The 19,362-nt window shown below is 49.4% G+C and overlaps 1 protein-coding gene across 1 annotated transcript in view; it reads left to right on the top strand.

Moving 5' to 3' along the window:
* The window catches only part of GABBR2 (gamma-aminobutyric acid type B receptor subunit 2), a 336,894-nt gene that overhangs the window by 239,977 nt on the left and 77,555 nt on the right, over window positions 1–19,362 (top strand). The window contains exons 8-11 of the mRNA XM_048223257.2: window positions 827–887; window positions 12,836–12,916; window positions 16,274–16,424; window positions 19,178–19,310. Coding sequence (XP_048079214.1) covers window positions 827–887; window positions 12,836–12,916; window positions 16,274–16,424; window positions 19,178–19,310 — 426 coding nt within the window. The remainder of the gene's footprint in view (window positions 1–826; window positions 888–12,835; window positions 12,917–16,273; window positions 16,425–19,177; window positions 19,311–19,362) is intronic.

Raw genomic sequence — 19,362 nt, 5'->3', positions numbered from 1 at the left:
ATGAGGATTATCCCCCTTTCCGCTCAAACTTGTCAAAAAGATTCATCGATACAACATGTCGATTTCCTTGCCTGGTTACAGAATTTTGACGGGTCGTGTATTAGCAAGGAGAGACCCCACACCCTCTTTATGTTCCCAATTTATTTAGCCCAGCATATGGAAGCCCCGTATCAGACAGTAAGGCAGATGCAGCAGAAGAGGCTGTCTGTAGCCCCCGGGGCCTCTAATGAGGGTTGCTCAGCTGCCTGTGACACTAGGCAGGTCTCGCTGGCTCAAGAAGCTTCATTTTGTGCTGCCCCGTAGCCCATTTATAATTGGGGCTGATGTCACCACTCAGGAAGAACTTACAAAAACATTCTCTGTCCTTAATAAGAAATACTAACTGACCTCCAGTCCCCTTCTGATCCTCACGCCAAACAGCCTCGGCAGAACCACACATCTTAATGGGTGGGGCCCAGCAGCAGAGTCAGGGCCAGGCTCCCTGGGCCACATCGCTGCCTCCGTCTTTCCTGGAAGACCTTGTCCCAGGATAACACGGGACACGTGGGGTTTCATGGATTATCATGATGATAATGATGACACACAGCTCAGCTTGAATTCACATGTGTTAGTTCCATTATTGATTTTGTGCTCCTCCGATTAACCAGATAAAGTCACAGCCAGTTTTAAAACAGTTAGTTTAATTTTGCATCTGCAGCCCTGCGGGAATCTATTTTTTTCCCCAAGATTAATAATCACATTGTACCATTTATGAATTTCAGTTGAGATCAGTAGTGTTTGAGCTAATATGGCATTTCTCTTTTGTTCTTGTTTGTTTTGTTTTTAGGGTCAAGTTGTGTTCCGGAATGGGGAGAGAATGGGGACCATTAAATTTACTCAATTTCAAGGTAGGCTTTCTGATGCTTATTCTTTCTAGTTGATGAATTCTATATTCGGGGATGTTGTGTTTCTGCAATAAAATACATAAAAAGAAATGAAAGTATGATGTTCCAGATAAGAGAAAGCAGAATCAATAGAAAACACTTTTCTGTGAAAACATTAGTTTCAACTTATTTAGAATATTTTTCTCAACTGCATGACTTCTCAGGCTATTCAGTCTCCCCACAGGACTCTGAGAGGCTCATGAAAGTATGGGGGTGGGGGGTTCTGTTCCCTCCAGTATTCTGAGAAAGCTTGCATTGTTTTTGGTTTTGATTATAGAAATTTCCAAACAGACCCTAAAGTTGAGAGAACCACATAATAAGCCCCATGCACCCATCACCTCGCTTCAACCATCATCAACATTTTGCCAATCTTGCTTTATCTTTGCTCACCCACTGCATCCTTTTTTTTTTTTTTTTTGCTGTAATGTTTAAAGCGGCTCCCAGACATTATCTCATTTCAATCTATAAATACTGCAGTATGCATTCCTACTAGATAAGGACTTTTTATAAAACATAACCATGATACTATTATCCTACCTAAAACATTTAACAACAATTCTCAACATCCTTCCACTTCTAGTCTGTGTTGATCCTCTGATTATCTCCAATATGTCTTTACAATTTGTGGGAGAATCCACACAATGGCTATTTTCTTTAATCTCTTTGAACTCATAATCATCCCCACCACCCATGCTTGAAATAGGTCCTTAATTTTTTTTAAGAAACCAGGTCGCTTGTTGGACTTTTCTGTTGTCCGTGTTGGAAGGGGCTCAGAAAACTTCCAGATTCTATTCCTCAAGTGACGAGGTAGAAGTAGAGGCCCAGAGAGGGGCAGCGGCTTGTCAGAGCCCACATGGCATCTGTGAGGAGCAGGGCTGGGCTTTCCTGCAGGGAGACACCTCTGTGCAACCCAGTACAGTCATCAGCAGGGTTGTCAGCCGAAACCACTAGATGCACCATTCTTCACTGCAGTGTTTTTCAGCATCTGGATGTTTCTGGAAAATCCAGAAACAAGAGCAGTGCCTTTGCATCAGATCCCAAAGTCATCCAGGGGAAAGCAAGAAATGAAATCGAGTTATCCGGGTTCATTCAGACAAATCCCTCCGGATTTAGATCAATGAGGAGAGGTGTTGGGTACTGTGGCTCAGTAATGCAATCTTGTAGATTTACCCATTCGTCTTCCCGTGGCAGGTAATTGAAACACATGTCAGCTCTCTGGCATGCACAAAAGATGTAATTTTCGGCAAATATAATTATTTTCCCATTTGTTAAGTCTTGCTTCTTCATTGGTTGAACCAAGTAAGCATCTTGGCAAAGATACTTACTCTTTTTTTTTTTTTTTTGAGTGATTGTAACTAAATTCTCTTGTCACATTTCCAGTTCTCAAATTATATCATTCTAGGAGAATATTTTATAAAATATTGATTGGCCGATCACAGCTACAAGTGCGTGCCAATTTTATTGCCTTTTTTGTTGTTGTTAGGATTAGACACCAACTCCAGTGACTAGTTTTAGGCATTTATAAGGAAAGCAATGGAGCAAACAGTAGTTCAGAGGTGGGCCTGACCTACCTTAGCTCAAGACGATATAGCACATTAGGCAAGTAACTTCACCTGCGTGAAGTCCTCATCTGTAAAATAGGAATATAATCCTACCTGCCTTCTTGGAATGTGGAAAGAACTCGATAATACTTAGAAATAATGTGCATATATTTCTTGCTCAGCAAGTAGCAGCAATTATGATTAGCACTGTGTCAAAAATGATGACACCTTTCTGAAGCAAATCCAGATTTTCTTGGTGGGTTGAAAGCCCCCAGGTGCCTTTACGTCTGCCCGCCCTTTCTAGCTTCTCCCCACACTTAGCCATAGGTAGGATGTCAGACACGGCAGGGTCTTAGAGATGACCCTGTTCCACTTCTTCCTGGAATAAAGGGGGAACCGGGGCCCAAGGGAGGGAGGCGTTGCACCCCGGGACACAAGCTGGTTAGTGCAGAGCTGAGACGGGACCTCAGCTTCCCTCTTGTGCTCACATGCACACCTGAGTGTTTTCCCTTCACCGCATCCGTGCCCTGTTTTTAGTGAACATCAGAGCTGGACCTGCACCTGCTCCTCTTTATATGTTTTTAAAACAAACATTGATCCTGTTGACAGAGGGATTCTGTGTCATTTCAGGACTAGAATGAGCCACTAGAATGCTGGGGGCGCAAGAGTTAGTTCTCCAAATGTAGAGGGTCTCAGAGGTGCATGTCTGCCAGGGTGGAGCGGCACTGAATTACTGAACAGCTGACCAACCTGGAAGGGTGCCTGGTTATCATCTCATTTCACAGAGAGGAAACTGAGGCCCAGACAGGGGAAGGGGCTTGCCTGGGGCAGACCCTGACTCACCATGGGATGGTGAGTTCATTCCTTCCCTTCTCCTGGCCCACGTTTCCCTGGGCTGGTCAGACTCTGTTTTCTGGGACTTTCCAGGATTTACCCTGAAATTGCCTCATGCCATTGGCCTTTCAAAATGACTTCTAAATAGAACCACCATGTTGTTTTCTGCCATGTCCTTCACACCATCTCTGCCCCTATCTGCTTCTCTTTCCCTCACCTCCTGCAGTGTCTTTAGAGGGGACGGTGAACAGCAGGGCTCACAGCAGAGCTGGCTCGCAGACAGCCACTCCCAGCAGTAGGGGCTCCCTTTGCAGGGGCTGCTTCGAGACTCACACCCAGGCTGTCTCAAAGCTCGCTAACCTGATCTTGGAAGCTGGCCCCTCCCACCCTTCCTCTGAAGACGTCACGAGATGCTCTTCCAGCTCCTCGTTTGTGCAGAGTTCTCGGGGACTTCCAAACCCTTTTATCTTCGGTAGAGGAAGCATTTCATAGGAGGCTCTGTTAATTCCTTTGCAAAACTAAAGCACAAATGAGTTGGAAATGGGAGGTAGCTTTGGGAAGAAGATTAAAAGGCGAGCCAAGAAGCCATGGTCCTGCACTCTTAGATTCCAAGGCTGTAGGGTAGCACAAATGCCTGGTGCTCAGTAGGCCCCCAGTACAAGTTTATTGATTTAACCTGGAGGCAAAAGACCTGGGTTCAAGTCCTTGCTCTGAAACTCAGCAGCAGTGTAACCCTGGGCAAGTTACTTCGTCTCCCTAAGCCTCAGCTTAATCCTTTGGAAAATGGGATGGCACTAATGCCAGCCCTGCCCAACTGCTAGGGCTGGGGAAAGGGCTAAATGAGATTTTGCTCTCTAGACTCTCAACTGCTGGGAAGCTCGTCACATTACTGACATGATGCCTGGCTCTTGGCTGGCTCTTGGTAATGCTTACTGGATTAGTTGGTGATAGGACTTGTAGAAATTTAAGAACATCTTCATTTATTCGTGGTTTCAGGTGACTTGTCTGGCAAACAGCAGTTAGCCTTGACAGCAGAATGTGAGCTGAAGCTAATTCAAGATGGTGGCCATTGTTGTTTCAGGCTGGAGAAACTACCTATCTTGTAAACAGTACTGTTCTAAAATAATGGGCCATGGTTAGCACCCTGGCCCCTCTTGAACTGAGGCAGTTTAATCGAGGGAGGGCTTCAGATCCTTAAGAATGACCTTCCTCACCCCCAGCTTCCCTCCATTCACTTCATTTTCAGGTGTTCCCAAAGCTTTTAACTCCCAGCAGGACAATGTAGATGGTAGGTGGCAGATGCTGTCAGTGACACATCCATACTCCCCTAGCAGCCACAATTCCAGAACAAATGCCTCATGAAAAGCACCTGCACCCCTCCCCCTGTGCAAGGAGTAGGCCATGTGTCCAGGGAGCTGGTGCTTCCAGGGACAGCCTTGTGCCAGGGAGGAGAGAGAAGCAGAGGATAAACCACCCAGCATCCTTCCCTCTTGGGTGGGGCAACTGCAAGGTGTGTTCTACTCTGTCTCTAGGGGTTCCCAATGGGATCGTGCCTCAGTTGCCCACCCAGAAACCTGCTCATGACTGCCCCCATACTGGCTTCCTTCCCTTCCGTATCTCACCTCCCCACACCTCTTCAGTGTGCCCCAAGACCACCTCCCAAATCAATTCCGTGCCCTCCTCCTCTTGGCTCAGGTGCAATTCTGAGTGGCCCCCCTGTGGTCAGAAGCAGGCATTAGCATCCTGTTCACCACACACCTTGGGTGTCGCAGGGCCAAGGTCTAAACCCCGTCTGACTCCACATTCAGCCGCCCTCCCCCTGCCCGTGCCGGCGCTGACTCCCGTTAAACCACGTGTACGTGAGCATGAATGCCAAGGGAATTGGCTTCTTTTCTCCCTCACGAGAAGAAAGAATCCATGTTCCTGGCGAAGTCTAAACATGGCTCAGAATTTGCAGCAGGGAAGGAAGTTGCGTGAAGCCATGATTAGAGCCTTGTTTGTGCTGCTCTTCGGGAGCGCTCAGCATCTGCGCGCTCGCTCGCTCACCGGCCCTGCCTTCATTAGGCCTGTTTGTCAGAGTCTCGGCGAGCGATAATGTGCTCGAATTTCACACGGCTTCTGTGCAGCATAAAGGGCTCAGACTTAGGACTTTTCTATCTCAGCACCTGATTTGAAGGCACGGGGTCTTCCGTCACTCCAACAGCGCGATTGTCATTCAGAAGGTACCTAGTGAAATGCAGGCTTGCCCTCCCCATTTGCAGACATTAATTACCATTTGGTCTTTGGGGTAACAGATACGGTTCTATTCAGTGCACATTTCCTGAGCATCTGCCAGGCGCTTAACCAAGTCCTCCGAGGGAAGCCAAGTTGAATAAGATATAGTCCCTGCCCCCCGGGGGCTTCATAATTTCTCTGGCCCAGTGCCAGGGTCTATAAAAGCAGGAAGATGATTTCCCAGAACCGACTAGAAAACTTCGGGAGCTAGTTTGACCCTAGTTTGAGATGCTTGAGGCCGGTTTTTAATGTCCTTTTCCTTCTGTCAAGGCATGTATTGTAGCTCCCGTCCCCTAGCCGTAGGTCTGGGAAGGCCAGGTAGTCTGACTGCCACTCGACTTGATACAAAAAGTGGAGACATAGGCCACTGAACTGCAGGAGACCTTGGCAGGGTTGTGGGTCGGCAGGAATGGAAGGCCACACGTGTATGTGGGCTCTTTGATGCTGGGAGCCTGACCCTGACACTTCCCAACCTTCATGATCAAGGGCTTATGTTTCAGAAAGCCCAAGGAAGGTGGCCTGAAAGATTTATTTAGCAGACCTTGTGTTTCATTGAGCCATAGTCTCTCCATGTTGAAGGGAACCGTGACTCTCTTTTGCAGCATTACCTCTCCTTGAATGCCTCCAGTGATGGGGAACTCATGCCCTTGCAAGTATATGAGCTTTGAATTATATGAGCTTTGAAGCAGACATGACTTTTCCTTACTAGCTAGATGCTTGTGGCTTAATTTCTCTAAAGCCATCGTTTCAGCATTCAGTTTAAAATAGTAAAATTAAAGGGGACCATTTTCTTAGCCTTGGGGGATAGTGAGATTTCCATGATGTGAAGCTATGAACAGTTCAGTGACTAGCACTGAGAAGGGCCATGGCAACCATGGGCTTCCGGCTTCTCTCCTGGGCACTCATGACCATAACCCCAGATCCGCTCCCCTCCAGAATTTTTCAAGAAAAGTACCATCTTGCTTCCTTAGGACGCATTTCACTCTCCTCATTTCATGAGACACTGTGATCACTGGTCCAGGAAAGCCCCTCTCGCTTGTTTGTGCCCTATCTCAAGCATTTGCTCTCATCCCACAGGGAAAGGCAAACACTCTAAGTGTTTAATGAATATATTGTGTTGGTATGTCCTTACCAAATGTGGATTGTTGTTCTGTATGCACATATTTTGATTTCTGTCAGTGCAACTGGATTATGTGTCTTCTTCTATTTCTTTCTCTTTTTTTTCCTCCCCACTCAGCACGTTGTGCTTTGGAGATGCTTCCAAGCTCCTGTGGGTACATCTGAGCCATGCCTTGCACTGATCATGCTTTACCCATCCACTCTCCCAGTGACAGATACGTGGGCCACCTTCAACCCCCTACCAATAGAAATTATGAGTGTCCTTGTACGTGTCCTCTTATGAACCCAACTGGGCATTTCTTAGGACAAATGTCCAGGAGCAGAATTGTTGGGTGGGAAGGTGTGTGAGCACTGAACATGCCTCAGATCTGCCAGATGGCTCTTTCAATGCCCACACCTGTCTCCACTGCCACCAGCATGGGTATTCCTGTGTCCCTCCTCCCTCCAGCACTTCCCAGTCCCTGGCTCACTCATTGTTTGAGTCTAAAGATATAAAGTAATATCAGTAGTCTTAAATATCATATCTCTGATTACTAACAAGGTTTGGCCATTTCTTCCTGTGCTCATCAGCCATTTCTTCATCTTTCTCGTCCTTCTACCACTTTTATTTTGAGGGTAGTGGCCTTTTCTTGTTGATTTGCTAGAGTTCCTTATGTACTCTAAATATTAGTCCCCTTTTACCTTTAGGCTTTGCAAATACCTTCTCTCATTCAGTCACTCATCTATAGACTTAAAGTCCTTGTTGAACAGAAGTTCTTTTTCTCCCCCCTATGGTTTGGGCTTTTGAAGTTTCTTAAGAGCCATTTCCCGGCACCTGCATGCCAGTCCTGACTGGACACAGAGGGTGCGGAGCTGGGTAAGACACAGCCCCTGCCCTCAAGAGGGCTCCTGGTCTGGGGGGGGAGGGGCACAGACACAGGACCTCAAGTGGGTGTGATATGTCATAAGGGAGTTCAGAGGAGGGGCACTTGGCTCCACCTGGCAGATTCTAGAAAGCCTACCTGGGAGAGGTGGCATCTGAGTTTTCTTTCCTATCCCTGAGTTTTGGATTCTGAAGGGCCAGTGTGAAGTTAGCCAAGAAGAGGAAACAAAAGGTGCTGTAGGTGCAAATAACCCGTTATGTTTATATGTGTCCTGCATATCCCCAGATACTTAGCTTTTCCCCTGGCCCAGTTCACCTAAGTCAATAGACAAATCGGCCCTTAGCAGGGTTATTATATTCCCAAGCCATTTGGCCAGTGTCCACCCGGCCTGTTCAAAATTTCCAAACAGAGAGCAATGACATTAGTTTGTTACAAACATGGCAGTGGCATATTGTTTATGAAGACAGAGAAGAGTGTGTGCAGCATTCAGGCCAAGGGATGCTGCTGAGAGGTGCTGCTCAGCTTTGCTCCTCATCCAGTGACAGGAGAGTCACCCTCTAGTGCCTGCCCACAAGCAGTGACCAGACCAGGGCTCACTCCTGAGGAACGGCTGGCCATCCGGAGAAGAGCAGAATCAGAGCCCGTGATCGCCATGTTCCCACCCCTGAAGAACCACCGGGGGAGCAGGAGTCCATGTGACGTGTGGCCCCAAGGCAGAGGCAGGACCTGTGAGGCAGGTTTTCAAAGCAATTGCAGAATCATTGAGCAAGATTGGTGGAGGCCACAGAGATCTCCCCATCCAGCCCATTCGCTTTAGCAAGACCCAGGCAGAGGCCAGGACTTCCTGGGGGCTCCTCACGGAGGGGACAGCAAAGCCAAGACTAGCTCCAAGGGTCCTGTCTACCAGCCAGAGCTCTTTCCTATCCCTGAGTTTGGGATTTTGTTACGGGGGCCTAGAATAGAATGATTGCATAGCATTTTTTATTTTTGTTGAGTCAAGACCATCCTTTGTTTTATACCTCAGAGTCATACATTGAGTCTGTATGTTTGTAACCATTAAACTTTAAAGAACACATATACATCCCTCCATTCAGATCTAGAGCCAATTGAGGACAAATGGACAGTTAGGGGTGAGGGGAGGAGAACCCAGCTAGTGCAGGAGGTCGGCAACCCCGTAACTGGCTCTCGGGCCAGAAGGAGGCAGAATCACTGACTGAAGCTATTTCCCAGCCGTCTCATGGATGCTCTCAGGCCCACAGCCAGGGAATATTTTCAGACTGGACTTTTTTTGGCGGCCTAATTTTCACCAATAGGACCTATTTCCTTTACGTATCATCCAAATCTAAAATTCGAAATAAAGAATGCGCTCTTTGAAGAGAACCCTTCTTTTTGCCCCACGACGAGGAAGCAGCATTGTTCTGCGGGAGAGGGGCTCTCTGTTCCACACTATTTTTAGCCTCTTAGCACAGAAAGTGTCGGCATTGAAGAGCCTTCAGTCAAATCTAGTGGTTCTCAACCCTGGATGGGCATTAGGATCGGCTTAGGGGACTTTTAAAAAATACTGCCGCCTGGAACCCACCCCTCCACCCAGAGGTTCTAATATAATGGGTCCATATTAGGACTCAGACGTATGTATTTTCCAGCAGTTCCCAGGTGATACTAATGCCCGGCCAGGGCTGAGAACCACTGGAAGGCCTGCTGTGCAGTTTGCCGATGGAGAAACTGAGGCCCAGAGAAAGGGATGGTCTGTTTAGGGCCACACAGTGAGTTGGCCACAAGCTGCACCAGAGTTGTGGGGCAGGGAAGCAGCCCTCTGCTCAATTCCTTCATCCACCCCCACCTCCTGCTGGGTCTTTCTAGCCTGTCCCCTGGTCCACAGTCTGCAAGGCCCAGTCTGTATCCATTGGGTGGTTAACGCTGTTTGCACAATGGCGTTAACAAGGAACCCAAGAGTTAACCATTGAGAGTTCTGGGTGCCTATCATGGTCAGCACCAGCTGGGCCACGGAATAACACAGAGGGCAGCATCCTTCTACCTGTAGAGCCGGGAGGGACTCTGTGTAGGGGACAGGAGACGAGACTCAATGCTACCTAGGGATGCCAGATGCAAGGCTTCAGGTCCCACTCGGGAACTAACCAGTTGACAGGAATCATAAGGCCTGGACACACCTAGGGCGTAGCTCTGACACAAGGGGCTGTCACCCATGCCTTCAGCCCACAGCAACTGAGATGCTCAGAGGGGAGCTGTACTCAGGGAAGGCTTCCTGGAAGAGGTGGGTGTAGGGTGCAGGCCATGTTGGTAGAGGGAGGCGAAAGCCACCTTCCAAGCAGAGGGACCATTATGGGGTCCTAGGGAGTGTTTGGGGACCTAGCGAATAACTTAGTACTTTTATCATGAGGTGAACTACAATTTATTGAACACTTACTGTGAGTTAGGCTGTAAGCTAGAAACTGCCTGTATATTCTCCTCTTTAATCCTCATGGCCACTTTGAAAGTTCCCATTTCCCAGCTACAGCCACCTGCTAACAAAGAGCAAGCTAGAGAGAAATAATATCTGCAAATGAGAATAATTTTACCTGCCTGGTAGGGCTGGGTGAGGCTCTAGTCTCTAAACTACAATGTCGGAGATTATGATTTTTTTTTTTTTTTGGATCTTTGTGTCTCCAGCCCAGAGCCTGGCAGATAATAGGCACCCAGTCAATGTCTGTTGAGTGATAAGGGATTTAGCACAAGCATTCCTCAGTGCCCAGATGTCCAAGGCCACTTGGTCAGGGATGGGAACAGAACCTCATCTTCCACCACCCACGCTGCTGCTTTTGAGGGATTCTTTATCAGGGAATACCTGGGGCTGGGCTTGGCATGCAGTAAGAACTCCATAAATGTGAGCCGAGTGACCAACAGCTCTGCTCAGCATGGGTGGTGAGAGTGGTCTGAGTGCAGGGCTGGGGGAGCCCAGTTCAGGTGCCCACTTGGTTGCTGCCCAGCACATGGCTCTGAGCATCCACTTAACTTCTGTGATGCCCCTCCCTCACCTACAGTCGGTGACAAATCATGGCCAGTGCATGGTTTGCCAAGAGCCTTCGATGCAGGAGCAGGTGAAGCCCCTGTGCGCCCCCAGGCAGTACCCCAGGGAGAGATCCTGCTGATGATGGCTGTCTCGGGAAGCCCAGTACGTGTGCCACAGCCAGTTGGCAGTTCCTCTTGGTGCCATGGGACAGTCACTGGGGTGTGTGAGTCGAGGGGGCAGGCTGTGTGGCTGGGGGCGCAGTGGGGTGCCAGCCGCATCACTTCCCAGCTCCTGGTGATTTGTTCCAATCAGCCTGCATATTTCATGAGCTGCCTCGCCACACCAGATAAATAAATCAGGGCTTCCTCCTCTGAGCGGCAGGAGCTGACTGGGGCGGAAGACTTCAGAAGGCCAGAGCAGGGATGCTGGAGCTCCCAGCAGAGTCTGCTAATGTGACATTTAGGAGCTGGGACCCAGGCAAGAGACACCACCTGCAAGTGGCAGGGAGACCACTGTGGAGGGAAGGAAGTGACTTTTACAGTCCTGTTTTCCACCCCACAGTCAGAGAAACACAGGCAGAAGTGTGGCCTGTGGGATTCCCTGTTTTGCTTCCTGAATGTTTATAAGGGACCAGCAGCGCATCTGCATTTCTGCAGAGAAATTCTCTGAGAGCCAGAGCCCCAGCCAGCCGGCACTTCCTCCGGGTGCACGTTTGGAACTCCTGCAGCTGTGTCAGTGATAACCTCTGGGCATTGGGAGGCCCGGCGTCGGCAGCTCTGGGGACCCGCTTGCCCTGTGGGTGAGCACGTGAGGGGGGGCCTCTCTGCAGCTACTACACCAGGAGGCACACGGGGCCTGTGGAGGGGGCGGCTTGGCAGGAGTTGTCGCCGCTCAGGGATCCCATTGAGGCAGCCCCATGTTGGCGAAGAGCACGGGCCGTGGGAAACTGCCCAGGTTTGAGGCCGGGCTCTACTCTTAGAATCAGTCGGATGGCGGCAAAGGCACAACCTTTGTGCAGAGCTCAGTTTCCTCGTCTGTGTGGTGGGACTGAAACCACCAGCTCCAGCTGTGAGAACTGAACACAAAGAGGCACAGAAAGTTCCTACACAGATCTAGACACACTGCCAAGGCTTGGTGACTCCTCGGGTTCTCCCCACCCAACCCTGTCAAAGCCTGGTCAGCCCTGGGGGCTTCACATTCTTGTTTCACACCCCTTGCCTTTGGTCCCGCTTCCCCAAACTTGCTTTGTCTGTGGTTCCCAGTATCCCCACACACCAAATCCACTGACCCCTTGCTCAAGGGGCTTGTTGTGCTAGTCTCTCGGTGGCATCTGACACTGCTGGCCAGCTCCATTATAAAATTGTCCCTTTCCTTGGCTCCCTTGATGCCCACTCTCTCCTGCCATCCTGCTCCTGGCACCCTGGCTAGTCCTTCCCAGTCTTCTTGCACCATCCTTGCCCTGCCTATACCCTACCCAAGAGGTAGGCACTCCCCAGGATTCTGCCCTTGGTCCTCTCTGCTCCTTGGCACTGTCCCAAAGGATCTCCTCCCTGCCCCCTGCTCCAACTCCCAGGTCACATGCCAATGGCCCCATCTCTCTCCCCAGCCCAGACCTCTCCCCATCTCCAGACCCGAGGACATCACCCTCATAATCCATGAGTACGTCAGACTTAGCCAATGCTAATTCCATCTCAGAATGCATTAATAGGAATATAATATGCAAAATGAAGGAGGGTCAGTTGGTCAGTCCTTGAGTCTCTATTCTCTCAGACACAGTGACATTGTGTGGCGTGGCCCAAGGAGGGACCTGGAGAGGGCAGAATGGAAATGATATTCTGTAAGGTGAGGTTGGAGCTGGTTCCAGGGATGATCTGTCTGTGTCTTCAAGTCCTGGAGTAGAGGGAGCAGAAACCATCTGTGTGGTCCTAGATGACAGACCCAGATACTAAGGGGAGGTTACAAAGAGACCGTGCAGCTCAGTGACCAGGAAGGACTTGGTAACAGAGAGTCCAGTTATGAGGGGAGTGGGCCCCCATCCATGAGGTGCACAGCAAAGCAGGGGATTACCAGTGCATGAGATGGTATAAGAGGGCGTCTGTCCCACCCTAGATCCATCGGATGTGGTTTTATAATTCTGCCTGGAAAAGGCCCTGGGGCAAAGAAAAGCCTATGAGAATATAGCCAAGGCACATGGGGGCAAAGATCTGGGACGGGAGCAGCCATCTGCAGGCACAGGGCTCCATCTAACCAGCCACTGTCTCTTGCTCCCCGCAGACAGCAGGGAGGTGAAGGTGGGCGAGTACAATGCTGTGGCCGACACACTGGAGATCATCAACGACACTATCAGGTTCCAAGGTAAGGCAGATGGGCTTCTCATAGGAGGGGACATGCTCTGTTGCTCCCAAGCCCAGGTACTGTCTGAGGGCTAGGGACAAGCTCAGAGTCCTTGTCTTCCTGGGGAAGAGGGAACCTCCTTTCCTCTCAGCACACACACTCACTCACCGAGCACAGGGTCCCCATCACTCACGTGGGAGCTGGCTTCCAGCTCCTGGGACAGGTCACTGAAATTTGCATGGAGTGCTATCTCTTACCCCAGCATCTACATTTAAACCAGTCCATGGCCAGGAGTAATCCTGTTTAAATGTGAGCTAAATTTAGCACTGTCTCCTCCTGTGAAAAACAACTTGGTTGGTTTGCTGAAGATCATTCCCTCTTCTTCTGCTGGAGAACTCTTCCTTAGCTTCTAGAACCGAATAAAAATGACACCTCTTCTGTGCAGTCTTCCCTGATTGCCCCCAGCTGAGTTAATGGTTCCCTTCTCTTGGCTTTTACAGTGTTTGTCTCTGCCTTCCCCATAGTCATTGTCTTTTGCATGGAAATTTCTAGGTTGTTAAGACCATGAGCTCCCTCACTGGATCCTATCTGACTTTAAACTCCTAATACCAGCCAGGGTCTGACACATGTTGAAGGTTCTTATTTGATGAAAAACTAAACACATGACTGATCAAGCGAGGGGATGACTGGGTGGGTGAATAAATGAATGAACAGGTGAGCATATGAGTCAATAAAGTAGTGGGTGGGTGGGTGGATAGATAGATGGAGGGAGGGATGGGTGGGTGGTAGATGGGCTTAACCAGTCTTAATTCCCTGAAGTCCATTCTGCCCTCAACAGCCAAAGCGCCCTGGGCGTCATACTAAGCTGAAGATTCTCCACCTGTGCTCGGAGCACTACAGAGTCCCAATGGCTCAGCGAGGGGCCTCACTCCATGGTATCACCTCAAGACCTTCCCATTTCTCTGCCTCGTCTTTCAGATCTCCCCAACCAGACTGCTTACAGTTCCTCAAATATGCCAAGACACCACCATGCTTTTTGCCCCCGCTGAGTCCTCTGCCCAGAATGCCTTGTCTTCCTTGTGGGCAGTCAACTATTCATTTTCTGAGGACCAGCTCTCCCTTCTGTAGCCTTTCCTGACTCCATCAGGGAGAACTACACTCTTCTCTCTGCTTCATGCTCAGGCCTCTCTGTGCCTGATGTTATCAACCACCTGGACCCTGTCATTGGAAGCAGTTTGCATAATGGTTAGAGCACAGGACTCAGTTAGGCAGGTCTGGGTTCAAATCCTGCAAGCTTTGCCATTTACTAGCTATAAAAGTCACATAGCACCTAGAAAACTGTTGCTTCTCTGTAAAATGGGAATAATCTTCTCTACCTGTGAGGCTGTTGAATGGATCAAATGAGAAAATCTCTGAAAAGTGCTTAGCTCGTCGTAAGCATTCAGTAAATATGATTGCTTAATAGTGCCTTTTTCTTTTTACATGGTTAGTGTAGGAGTTCCTTGAGGACAGGGACTGTATCTTGGTTGACTTTGAACCAACACCGGGCCGGACAGGTAGAAAGTGGTTATTAATGATGACTGATCATCATTAAAGATGATGAACGAAGGTATAATGATGGATGAAGGGATAGTGAAGAATAGGTGAGTAATGAGTGAATGGATTGGGTGAGGAGCAGGAAAGAAAACTCAGGGCGGCTGCTACTGACTCATCTAATAAGTCATTACCAAGTGGCTTCCATGACATCTTAGTTAAGGTGCACTATGTGGAGGCGCCATTTTGGGGGGAGCGAAGGTGGAGGAAGGAAGAGGAGATGTGGTTGGTTTCCTGACGTTGTTTCTACATGAGCAGCGAGTGGTCATAATCATCATATGTACTTTGGTCCAAACCTCAGCCCTTTTCTCTATGCCCAGAGAGGGGCCAGGAGTTCCCACCCCGGAACTCACGGGCACCCCCAGGATGGCTCTAGTGTTTGGGAACCAGAAGATACCCGAGCCAGCCTAATGTAGCCAGAGGTTCGCTTGGGAGTTAGGGGGCAGAAAAATGGAAGAATGGGGGAAGAAGGATTCAGATGTGGAGCTGTCACTTCTGGAAGCAAGAAATGGTGTTACTTCATTCACCTTGTATCTGCTTTTGCCCTGACTTTTGGCCCTTGAAGCCACTCCTTAAAAATGTTCCTTTATATGGAATTGCTTAAAGCTTTACATTTAACCACACCAGCAGGTTCCTAGCTGTTTTCGAACCTGGCAACTTCCTTACTTAGATGGTTCAAACTCCTTATCCCCTGAATGTTCCCAACCACATTTGAACTTGCTAGCAGAGTTTTTGAAACACAGATGTTCAGAGGAGAACTCCATCCCTGCTGCCACACCTGCCAATCCTCTGCTTGTCTCCTGGGAACGGAGGTGTGACCCAGGCTGGCACCCATGGCACACCCATGGTGTGGTCCTCATGACCCCTGCTGGGGTTCCCTGGTCTCCCCGCTTCCCCCACCGGAGAGAAAAGCCCCCGTGTTTCACAGTTCCTCAGCAGAAAGCCTGACTTGAAATAGCAGCTGAGAAGAAAGGGATTTGTAAGAAGTGGGGCACGGTGGGGCGAGTCCCTGCACCCCTCCTCCCAAGCTAGCTTGGATCCAGACAATTTTGCCAGTGACCACAAAGAAACGTTTTCTCTGAGGCCCTGAAGGCTCCCCTAGGTTCCCGGTGCCCTTGAAGAATGAGCAGGGACAGCTCTGCAGTCACATAGAGAAATGGAATCCCACAGTTTTGGTCCAGTCCTGGCACGGCAGGGAGGGGGAGACATGCCAGTAGCTTCTGCCTCCCACAGTTAGTGAGGCTTATGAAAATGGAAAACCAGAAAGAGCTTTTATAACATAATGACCTTGAGGCAGAAAACCCACGCCCAGAGACATCTCTGTCTCCATGGAACTGACAGGCAAGTTGTCTGCCCTGTTGAGGGTTGATCATTATCGTGTGTCAGAGCAGAGCCCTTGAGAGCCCAAGCCAGGTTCTTCGTCCCCAGTGACACCCAGTAGGACCCACTCACAGCGTCCAGCCCTGTGCCTTCTGAGCTGCTGTTACCTTTGGGGACAAATGGGAACGGTTTTTCAACAGGGTAATTAGACCAAATCAAATTCTAGTCTTTTAATGACTATTAAATGCATCACAAATTCCTTATTGATTCTACTTAGAGAAAGAAATAAGTCCTAGCTAAGGCTCCCTGCCGGTAGACTGGCCAGCCACGGGCGGCCTCTCACCTAGTAGCTGTGTCCTGCTCAGAGCTTGTGCACGCGTGCCAGAGGCAAGACATGCAAGCGAGATGTTCTCAAGGCTCGACCGTGCCGCGGGCTCTGCTGACATCTGTTCCTTGGCCTTCTAGGATCCGAACCACCAAAAGACAAGACCATCATCCTGGAGCAGCTCCGAAAGATCTCCCTGCCTCTCTACAGCATCCTCTCTGCCCTCACCATCCTGGGGATGATCATGGCCAGCGCTTTTCTCTTCTTCAACATCAAGAATCGGAATCAGAAGTAAGCCATTCACACACTCCTCTCGGATGATGCTTTCCGGATTGACAAGCCTCGTGCATAAAGTGTAGGGGTATCACGTGACCGATGCACCAGGGGCACAGAAAAAGTTTTCAGGGCAGTTTTCTAAAGTGGTCGTTCGGTCCCTGGGATGTGATGAGATGTTCCGTGTGTATGTGTGCACACCCACGCACAAACGCATGCGCACGCACAGAGAGAGAGAGGTAGGGCTGCTGGTTGCACAGGAGGGCTGGGTTAAATAAACTCCAAGGGTCTGAGTCTCTAGGCCTCCTGGGAGCTTTGGCTATGTTCCCTCGCTTTCTACGGGTCCAGGAGGAAAAATACAGATGAGGGAATCCCCAGAGTCTTGGCTCCACCCCCCAGCGTCTTGGGGAAGTAGGGCCCAAGGGAATCACTGAGTTCAGGAAGAGGCACCACCTGCTGCCGAGACAGTACTTTACACCCCGAGAAGCTCCTCCCTCACATCATTCTCACCAAGACCCTCAGATAATTCCCTCCGGATCACAGATGGGGGAGTACAGAAGCCCAGTGACAAAGGGAGGGCCACTGTCCGAGGCCACACTGCTGTGTTTGGCAGAACCTGTCCCCTGGGTTTCTGGTTTTGATTTCTTTTCCACCACACATGCTCTTCAGTCTCTGGAGGAGAGCAGCTCACGGTGTGAGTTATTCTGATCAGCCGTGGGTAGAACAGGCCGCCACCCAAGCCAAGCGGTGGTGGTTCGGGAGCACAACCAGCTTCTGTGGTTTCCACGGCAAACCCCTGGACACAGCTCCCTGGGTTGTCAGGGAGCCACAGTGGTGGCTCAGAGCAGGGGCGCCAGGAACACAGCCTCGGTGACATCGAGCCCAGAAGCCACGCTGTGTGACTTTCCTGGCTGCCAGAAACAAGCCTGATTGCTCAGAGAACAGGGGTTTTCTTTTTTTTCTCTTCCTGCTTGCAAAGAAAGAACTTGGAGGCTCTATATTTCTTTGTTGTTGTTTTTGGTTTTGATTAGTCAAACCTATTTGCTGAAGAACAAAAAGAATTTTATTCACCTGTTGCTTTATTTTCTATACATCAATAACACATATACCACCACAAAAAAATTTGAAGAAATTTTGCCTCCTCTGTACAAATCTTAACTGATGACCATGCCCATTAACATTTGGCACAAGGCCTGGGCACAGCTCTCAATTAATATTAGACTCCTTTTCTACAAGCTTCCAAAGTACCTGTCTTAACAGCAAGCTGCCCCTATTGTAAGACTAAACTCCTTCAATTCTTTCACCACCCTGTTTTGGCCTCCTGTGGAAAATTAGTTACTCTTCCAGTAGGCTGGCATCTATGTGAACTTTTGGACTGGCTTTGCAGATTAAAAAATCTGAAAGAAATAAGAAATGTCACAGTAGTTCCAAGTTCCCCTCACTTTTATGTCCCTTAATGTAACCTATTTATTAAGGTCCTTTTCCTCTGGGTAACCAGCCCAACTCCTGGCCTCTCCCCTCGCCAGCTTCCCATGGTAATAAGGATGAAGGGGCCTTAGCAGTCTGTGGTTTGCAGAAGGACCTCCAGGAATCCAGTCTCGTATGAGCATCACACGTGCCCTGGGCAGTGTGATCTGTGCTCCCTTTTTACTCATGAGGGGACTCAGCCAGGCCAAGTGGCCTGCTAAGTGCGCCTCTGTATGGTGGCCCCACCCCACGCTCCCAGCTCAAAAGCCGCATGTGATCCATAATTTACACCAGGCTTTTTATCTCTCTCCCACTTGGACACATTGCATTTTTTTAAATGTGAAAGGATTCATAGAAGGACAGAGTGCAAAAGAAAATGTTCGGGAACAACTGACCATAATTACAATCTGCAAAAGAGCACCTGGACCAGGGGGTGCCTCAAAACCCCAGATAGACGGAGTGGATTGTGCTGGGGTAGCCAGGCACTTCTTGAAGAGGGTGAATTCTAGCTGGGTGTTGGTCTCAGCCAGACCTGGCTTGCTGGGCAGCTGGGAGCCAAAGCAGAATTCCTGCAGGAGGTGAGAGACAAGCGTGTAGAGCTTGGGAGTGTGAAGAATGCCCCCACCAGCAGCCTGGTGAAGACAGGGGTAGGGTAGAGATGGGGACTCCATTGTCCATTTTTATCACCTAGTGCCTGGGGGAGGTATTCCTGTGCACGCGTGTGACCCCTTTGTGCACAAGACCGTGTGAGCTTCAGACAGCCAAAGTGAATGCTCACAGACCACCTGGTGACCACACTTCCTGAGCAGCCCTGAGTGCTCACCTGCAGACCTCCTAGGCCGGGCCCACTTGGCAAGGTGGAGGGTGCTATGGCCTTCTCCCCATCATCTCCCTCTGCCCTTAAGTCTGCTGAGCTTAAGCATAGAATTCTCTAGATTTAGCATATTTTCCCAGCCCCCGAGAAAAAAAGACATGTTGCCTTAATAATGTATTCATGTAAACTGAAAATGAATGGTTGAAGAAGCTGGTGCTACAGGCTGCCCCTAGAGAAATGATAGGCAAACTGGATGGAGGAAAAATCCACCCATAGCATTAGATAGCTTCTGGGTCCCTTAGTGAGGGGGAAGCAGCTCCTAGCAGGTGCACAGCCTGGGGTGGTGGGGCGTGGAGGAAATCCGGGCTTGCATTTCTCTCTCCTCCAGCCTTGGCAACACTATACACCTACCTAGTAGGCATTCAGGAAATGTTTGCTGGAGGAATAAGGACGTTACCAGTTCTGTTAACAGTCGTCTTTCTCTTGGCAGGCTGATAAAGATGTCCAGTCCGTATATGAACAACCTCATTATCCTTGGAGGGATGCTCTCTTATGCATCGATATTTCTCTTTGGCCTTGATGGATCCTTTGTGTCTGAAAAGACCTTCGAAACACTTTGCACCGTAAGTCATTCTCCATCTTCCCAGGATATAAGATATAAGGTTTTCTTGGTTT

This window comes from Ursus arctos, unplaced genomic scaffold (genome assembly GCF_023065955.2).
Source record: "Ursus arctos isolate Adak ecotype North America unplaced genomic scaffold, UrsArc2.0 scaffold_18, whole genome shotgun sequence".
NCBI lineage: Eukaryota > Metazoa > Chordata > Mammalia > Carnivora > Ursidae > Ursus > Ursus arctos.
This window is presented reverse-complemented; position numbering and strand designations above follow the sequence as displayed.